Source organism: Seriola aureovittata, chromosome 15 (assembly GCF_021018895.1).
Source record: "Seriola aureovittata isolate HTS-2021-v1 ecotype China chromosome 15, ASM2101889v1, whole genome shotgun sequence".
NCBI classification, from domain to species: Eukaryota; Metazoa; Chordata; class Actinopteri; order Carangiformes; family Carangidae; genus Seriola; species Seriola aureovittata.
Window position 1 is genome coordinate 20,037,570 of NC_079378.1, and position 8,522 is coordinate 20,046,091.

The 8,522-nt window shown below is 41.7% G+C and overlaps 1 protein-coding gene across 2 annotated transcripts in view; it reads right to left on the reverse strand.

Annotated features, from left to right (window-relative positions):
- The window catches only part of robo3 (roundabout, axon guidance receptor, homolog 3 (Drosophila)), an 85,137-nt gene extending 77,594 nt beyond the window's left edge, over positions 1 to 7,543 (reverse strand). For both annotated transcript variants that reach the window (XM_056397057.1, XM_056397056.1), the window contains exon 1: positions 6,961 to 7,543. In XM_056397057.1, the coding sequence (XP_056253032.1) occupies positions 6,961 to 7,024 (64 nt within the window). In that variant the 5' untranslated portion in view covers positions 7,025 to 7,543. The remainder of the gene's footprint in view (positions 1 to 6,960) is intronic.
- Between the last annotated feature and the right edge of the window lie 979 nt (positions 7,544 to 8,522).

Consider the following 8,522-nt stretch of genomic DNA (forward strand, 5'->3'; position numbering starts at 1 on the left):
GCCTAACACAGCTGTGGGGAAATGCCATTGGTTTCCTGTCCCACCGCAGCATATTTCAAGATTAGCTCCTGTTAGATCTGTGTCCGCTTACATGCACACACACACACACACACACACACACACACACACACACACACACACACACACACACACACACACACACACACGCACACAGGCCATCGGCTATCTGCTCCTATCTGTCTGACCACATAGATCACATACATATAGTGTCACTCGGAGGGAGGAAAGGGTCGAGACAGGGACTTCCTGACCTCCTAAGACCATAACCGAAAAGGAAAAACTTGACACCGAGCCTGATATGAAGCTTTAGCTCGTTTTCCATTGAAATACTCTACACAAGGAGACATCATTTTGGTTTTACGGATCAAGAGTGGATGATGGGGAGTTCAGATATACAGTGAACTACTCAGCTGCTCAGTCCTCCTCTTTCCACCTGAATGTTTCAGTACAGCGTCAAAATATAAAGTTTCATTGATCATTTTTCATGATACACTGCTGGCAACTTCAGAAGACAGAACATATTATGAGACCAGAATATGAATGAGGTCTAATCATATATGAAACACTGAGAATGTGTAATCGTAGCAGTCAAAGAGCGTGATAACATAATGATGAAAGAGAAAAGTAGATAGATAAATAAGGAGAAGATGGGCCAACATTCAATAATATTAATTATCGTGGTATTTCTCGCAGTGTGCAATATTTTTCATAATTCAATAATCAACTGCTGAGGTCGGCCCTCATTTCACTGCTTTGCTTACTGTACATTGGACCTTGCATGTGACAAATAAAAATGAAAACGAACTAAAACACAAAATAGAAAAATATAATTATATATTATTATGAAGAAAAACAACAACAACTGAAACATAAACTACAATACAATATTGTAATATCTGGGTTGGACTGTATTGAGATTAAGGCTGAATGATATGCTAAAAAATAATATTGCGATTATTTTTTTGACAGATAAAAAAAAGAAAAAAATTGACTTTTCTTGGGTCCGTATCAAACGAGCATGTTCACCTACATCTGGAGAACATGATATTTGCAGCACCGCTATGCTTCATTCATGGTCTGTCTGTGACATATTTTACCTTTATCAAAAAACTGCAGCTCCTGCTATTTGGATATTGCACTTGGCTGTATTGCAAATTCACTAATATTTTGATAAATTGTTCAGCCCTAATCAAGATATTAAATTGTAGATGTCGCTCAAGCCTAAGATAAATGCATTCTTTACATATTTGTTGAAGAGATTTAAAGGATTGCTGGTTCTGATGTTTAATTAAGACAAGAAGTAGAGAAACTGATGTAAGGAGTGCAAGAGATGGATTCAAATCCAGCTGCTTTCTTCTTCTCTGAGTTCTTTGAACACTTTTCTTTTTTCTTGCTGGGGAGTTGCAACTCACAAGTTTGGGAGAAACTGATTTCCTTGTCACCCAAGTCACATTTATTAAATAAACATTTCCCTTTGGAACATCTTGCGAGGCCGTCAATCATCAAACAGAGAGCTAACAGCCAAATAGACACTCTAACTGCCTCCTATCCCCAAGTCACCTTTTGTGTATCAACACTCCCATCACAAAATAACAGGCACCCAGCGACTGTCACTTTCCCAAAAGAGCTGTCCCTGTCACTTCTAGAGCTCGCCATTAAATCATTGACAGAGGCTGTCACAATCCCTCCGCCGCAGCGTCACCTTGATACACCAGTGCTGAAAATGATCCATTATCGGGTTGGCTCTTTCCCCGCGCCAAGCTTTCAAGTGCCAGGCTCTCGCAAATATATACAACGGGTCGACAAAAAGTAATGGCGGGGACAGCTGTGGCTACACCCGCGGGTATTCCCTTCGAATCCGCAGCGCACGATTGTTGCGCTTCAAACTGCACTCCGTGAAAAGCTGGGTAAACATTTGACTGAGTGGTTGCCTTGGCAGTGAAAGTTGAGGAAAACCATATGCTCGTGTTGTACTCAGACGCAGAAGAGACAAAAAATATGGCATGTTGTGGTTGTGTAAGAACTATGTAATCCATCCAAGTGACTAATTTAATCTCTCACCAAATGAAGCAATAACAAGAGACTCAATGGCTCTTGTGAAAGGGAAATTGCACACATTCATCCTACTGTACCTGCAGTAGTTGTGCAACCTGTTCATTATGTTTTCGTAAGACCGTGATGACTTATAGATTGTGTTTCTACTGTACAGCAACACCTGAGTGGAAACCCATCTGGTTAAACATCTGGGGCTAACAGCATGGAGTTTTACTGTTTAATGACCGTGATAAATTATAGAATTTGCAAACTTCTTTTGATTTCCAATCACTTTAAAAAAAGAGAGGAAGGAAGATTCCTCCACTTAAGATAAAAGCAACACCTGTACCACCTACTATATGGCCACATTGCCCGGTGCTGAGTATGACTGAGATTTCACGATAGTCGGACAGCAGTGGCCTGTGATTCACCCCCCTCCACCAGCGATGGAGAGGTCAGCCCTCCTCACAAAAACCCACTGGAACTAATGTTGGGGGGGGGGGGGCCATCCATCTGTCTACAGCCTGAGGTGGGGGAGCTCAGGCGGTATTGCGCCGGGCCCCTCAGGCGGTCGCACTTGAGACTTTTAAGGAGAGGGGATAGCTGACTTGTCCTGTCAGCGCCCGCTGCTAAGTAGAGATCCTGCTCCGTTTTAGTTCCCTTTCTTTGATGCCCGATGGAGAGGTCTCTGGTGCCCCGGCGTGTGTTTACTTTGGCCCTCAGTGGCAGGAATGTGCAGGGATATTAAGCGGTATCATTAAATAGAGGAAGTGCAACCCCTTGGTTCCGCAGATGGAGTTGTACACTGTGAAAACGCCCTATGGTTACATTTGGAAAAGGAAAAACATGTTTTTGTTTGTTTCCATTGCTAAATTTGAATGCAGAAATAATCTGTTTATAATGCAGCATGAGGTGTCGTCAAACTTCCATGTAATGAATATTTGGCTTCGTGAAATTCTGTTATCGTCCGTGTACATAATGAGCGGCTGTCCAGTGTCAGAATTTCAGCTCAACTCCCAGATTTTTTGGATTTCTTACTTTCTTATTTCTAAATTTAGCAAACCAGCAGAAAAAAGAAAACCAGCTTCAAACAGCAGCTTCAGCTCATGATTAACACTGCTGATCCTGCGATGACAGGAAGAGGATGTTTAGATCTTTGCCCCGCCTTTTTCGAGTGTTAGTTTTCAATCATTGTAAATTAGGATTTTCTTGTGTTATAATGATTTTCAGGAGATATAGCTCATTTCCTTGTATCATACCAACGCTCGCTGAGCTATCGACAGTCTAATTGATCTGTAAAGAACAGATGGGCGGGCAGGTGGGGGAGGAGGAAGGTGCGCTCAGTATGTGTGTGTTTGTTCTCAAAAATGACTACAAAGCTTTCTCTGTCTCCTTTTTTTCTCCCCTGCAGAACGGAGACGTGTTGTCAATAAGCCAATAGCAAAAACCTACGCTACTATACATTGGCTTGTGATGAGTCATCCACAGTTATCCTGTTAGAAGTCAGTCACATCAACAACTATAAGACTGAGATAAATAACAAACCAGATCAACTCACAGGCTTCCAAATGATGATCAAAAAATATGCAATCATCAACAAACTGGATATGTATAATAGATATTACAAGGTCTGCACACCCACATTAGAAAAAAAGAAGCCATGCAAATAGTTTCATTTTAATTTAATATGTGGAACTTTTGAGAAATCTGTGTCAGCCTAAATTAAAACCTAAAATTAATCAGCAACTGTTTCAATCAACTCATCTTTTAAGTAACATTTCAAGCAAAATTGCCAGTTGCCAGTTGCCAAACATTTCCCAGTTCCTGCTTCTATAAATGTATGATTTACGCATAGAAGACTGAATGTATTTGGGTTTTTGGACTGTTGCTCGGATAAAACAAGACATTACAAGACGTCACCTTTGGCTCTGGATTCTTTCACTTCTTTGTGGCAATTTTTAGACAAAACAATTAATAGATTAATCAAAGCAAATAACAGGCGGATTAATCTAAAATTAAAATCATCAAGAGTTGCAGCTCGATTTCACAGAATGTCCTGTCAACTGTTTTTTTGGGTTTTTTTTTTTTTTTAGGCCCATCCTTCTACCAAAGAGATAGTCCCCATTAAACCTGCTTACAATGGGCCTGTTGAGTACCAGAGCACCAGGGACATTGTTTCTAGAAAGAAATGCTGCTCCATTGTGTTGGGATGGTAAAATTGACTGCACTTACGTATATAGCACTTTTCTATTCTTATCGACCACTGAAATCGCTTTAAACTACATGCCACGTTCACCCATTCACACACACATTCATACAGCGCTTTGTTCTACACATACAGCACTTCTACCACACACACAGTCATACACTGATGGAACAGCCATCAGAGGCAATTTGGGATTCTGTATTTTGCCCAAGGACATTTTGACATGCAGACTGGAGGAGCCGGGGATCAAACCATCGACCTTCTGATCGGTGGATGGAGGCAGATTTATTTGTTTGTTTATTTTTGGTGTCTTTTTTTCCTAGGACAGAAAAAAGTCTGATATTTGTATCCCAAGTTTAAAGATTTTACTCATTAACTGAAATGTCTCATATTAAATCACAGCAGCAGCTTAACTCCTGTCAAACTGTCCTTGACCAGTTCATTAAAGAAACCGCCTCCACTGCGGATGACAGTGAGTCTTAAATGCCTCATGTGAAAACACACAACCGCCACAAACCACAGAAAAGACTTTGAACAATGACACATCTTGGTAATTATGCTATTTCCGAACACCACCACTGCAGCGCACCCCCCCTGGAGGAAATGGAGTTGTGTGCTAAGACTGTAATTAAAGTGTGGGTATCAAGCTTTGGCACCAGCCATTTGATCTGGTCACTGGTCTGTTTGGGGACATTCATGAGTCAACAAGGTGGCTGCTTTCAGACCCCCCCCCCCCCCCCCCTCACGTCACTTTAATAAAGAGCATGGCAAACACATGGCCCTGTGACAGGGTCGACGGGCCGTTGGAGAGAGCTGCCGGAGTCTGCTGCGCTGACTGATGGAGACAGAGATGACTGACAATAACATTGCAGACTCCAGTGTCATCTTACTGGCCAAACAGTCTGAGGATCACAACTCTGAAACATGACTCTGGCTCCATGAGAGGGGGCCCTTCAGAGGTGAAAGGGAACAGAGAGATAAGGAGGATGATTCTTAAATTCATCTTATCATATAGAGCTAATTTTACCATATGTACTACTTACTTCAATGCTTGTACTGATCTGAAGCTTATTCCCCCTTTAATCTCCCTTTTAAAAGCAGCTCGGGATAACAGTGTCAGACTTTGACACACACTCGTATTTAAATGTAAATTTCAACTAATAAAAAAAAAAGTGTCATGGCTAAAAACAGTAAAGGCTCTTTTTTAAACATCACTGTGTGTTTTGCTAAAATAAAAATAAGTATCTTTAATCCAGCCTCTGTCGTCCCAGAGGAGCATGGGAAGTCTCTGGAGGAGCACTTTCACTGGTGCTGAGTTCATATGCTTCAGGTTCATAGCCAGTGTTTACAGCCTTGTAAAAGGAAGCCTCAGCAGTAGGGCCAGGCCCAAAGACACCACGCTGTCACAAACTATAACATCCCACTTGCATCGAAATAATTGCTTTGTACATCACCGTCTGAGTGTTTCTGTGTAGAATACAAAGAAATGGGTGTGTTGACAAAGGGCCTGTGGCCTAGTGGTAGCAGTTTACCAGTTATACATCTGTGATTGATGGAGGATCTGAGGATCCAGCATCCAGGCTCATTTGAGCAGGTTTCCATCATCCCGGAGCTGACTCAGTCTACAAGTCAGAATCACGTTCTGGTGGACGATGTGCCTGTAATGGTAGCTTTTTCTTCCGATAGTCTACTATAAGAGGGACTAAGATTAACGGTACTGTATGCAGTTATTTGACTATAGAGGCATTAAAAAAAAGCAGTTAAACAACAAAGGCCAATTTGCTTTGTTGGGCATGTGTATCTGGAGATTCAGTGGAGGCTAAACCCAAGGACACTAAGATTTGTACTAGAGAATACATCTTTATCCACCATCACTGTGTATGTCTGCCCCAGCTCTACACAATACAACAGAAGAGCACAATCAGATGGAAATGGAGTAACAGTTTAACATTTAACATGCTGCATCTGGTGAGTGCTTTCACAAACACAGTACAGTAAGAAGAATTCATACATTTTTCAGCATTGTTGTCCACAGGGGGGGAAATCAAACTCCCAGCACTGCCATGCTCACTGACAGTACCCTGCACCAGTGAATGGAAGGAAACTGAGTGGATCGTGCTGTTGCTGTTTCACAGTTGCATTGTGCAGAGGATATGTCTTAACCTAATGGGCCCCATAATAGAGATAAATGAGCGGGCTAGAATCACAACAAAGTCAGATTTCTGCGGGGAGCAGATGCTGGTGTGAATCCACAGTCCCTTGGGCAAGACACACAGTAATGCTGCATATGGGCTACTCTGATGTCTGCTGGTTTAAGTGGCCTTTTAAATGACATCATCCAGGAGGATTACTTAGACTTGTGCACAAATACATGGCATAAATGCAAGGGTTGCTGAATTTATTTCATCTCAAGAATGCATTAAATTAAATAAGGAAAGGAGGACATACAATTGTTGTTTTATGTGACTAAAGTCTGTAAAATGAATGTCTTATCTTTGTGTGGGTGTGTGTGGGTGTGTGTGTGTGTGTGTGTGTGTGTGTGTGTGTGTGTGTGTGTGTGTGTGTGTGTGTGTGGAAACCCCCTTTAGAGCCCTTGGGAGTCTGTGAGACCTCGTTTGGGAGCCACTGGTATGAACATATAGGCTCCATCTGTGCAAACATAACCCAAAACAACCAGACGCATGCCAATTTAAACTTACCATATGCCAAACTTCTGAGTGCAAATAAAACCAGGAGGACAACCAAAGCCGGGCAGTACTCCATTATACACCGAGATTTTTCATAGGTTCGGGAAAAAAGCACAGTTGAGACAAGCTGTCCAGCAGCAGCTCAGTCATATATCCCACTCAGACGTGCAGATGATTTCCAGTCTACGGGATGAAATCTCCACAAACAGCTTCAAACTCCACAGGCAGCATCTCAGCCGCTGCAGGATGAAATCGGAAGTTCAAACATCCCACACAGTAACTTTTTCTCCCCGCTCCCAAAGTCAGCGTCTCCAATCCCGCGGATAGTCCGTTAAAAGGCAAGCCGCGACTGATGAGAGGAGAGGCGGCAGTGAGTGGCAGGCAGCGCCCGGTCAGTCTGTCCCGTTCTCCTCTCCGCGTTTACACTAACATCACAGATGCGAAATGTTCAGAGCGGCTTCCCATGAGAGACAATTAGTCCAAAAGTACGTGAAGTCATCGCGCTGGGAGGGAAAACTTCACTTCATCAAACCCTGAGCTTCACTTCTTCTTCCCTGTCTGTCTCCGTTCCTCTCCTCTGCTCCGCTACTACGAATGAATTACTACAGCCTCATCACAAAACAACACGGTCCCGGTGCCAAAACACACCATGGTGAATGCTACCATAGTAGCATGCACAACTTCCGGTTATGTTTTCAAAATAAAAGTATGACGAACTAACGCGTTGCAATGCTTGTGATTGATTATGTTTCGGCGTGAATTAATAAATCGAGTAACACATTCTCTCTGGTAAATAAAAATACAGTTGTATAATCTCTCAGACAGTTACTATCACAGCACAGTGTGTGTACATTTCCATAAGTGTGTGACAGGCTATTCTTTTATAAATTCATAGGCTTATAGCCATAGGATTAATGTGTTCAAATTGATTATTACAAGATAGATGTCATAAGAGTACGTAAACCAACTTCATATATCTCCTTCTCCTTCAAATTCCCAATAGGCCCAGAAGATTTGTAAATTATGTTTATTATATAGGCTATTTCCAGTGAGTCATTATTTGATAGATAGATCAGTTAAAAACTAACATGTAGAGCCTACTAATATATCGTTATATATTGGAGTTGCAGGACATTCTTTTATTTATTGTTCTAATTTCACTTTTGCTTATTTTGTAGTCCCATACTTAGTGCTCAGTTTTTATTGTGTCAACTGTGACAAATGTAAGAGCCTAGTGTCATTGTATGTTGAAGGCAGACTCACCAAACTTCCGGTTTGGTCAAGGTTAAATCTGTCCCACTTCACCATCCCAGCACTGCTCTCTTAAAGGGCCAGTGAGCTCAGTGTTGCACGTGAGGTGGGAGCCACTAAGGTACTTTTATACTGGTCAAGCCACAAAATGATCCCGTACTTTACAGGAACATGAAGACAACAGCAGATGTAGTGCTTCATATTTCAGATATGATGCTTACAAATCCATGCTGTACATTTTAAAATCATTTTTAAACTTTTGAAAAAAAAAGTCAAACAAAAATATTAGCTTATGTTTTTCAGCTTTAATTGTTTAATTGTGA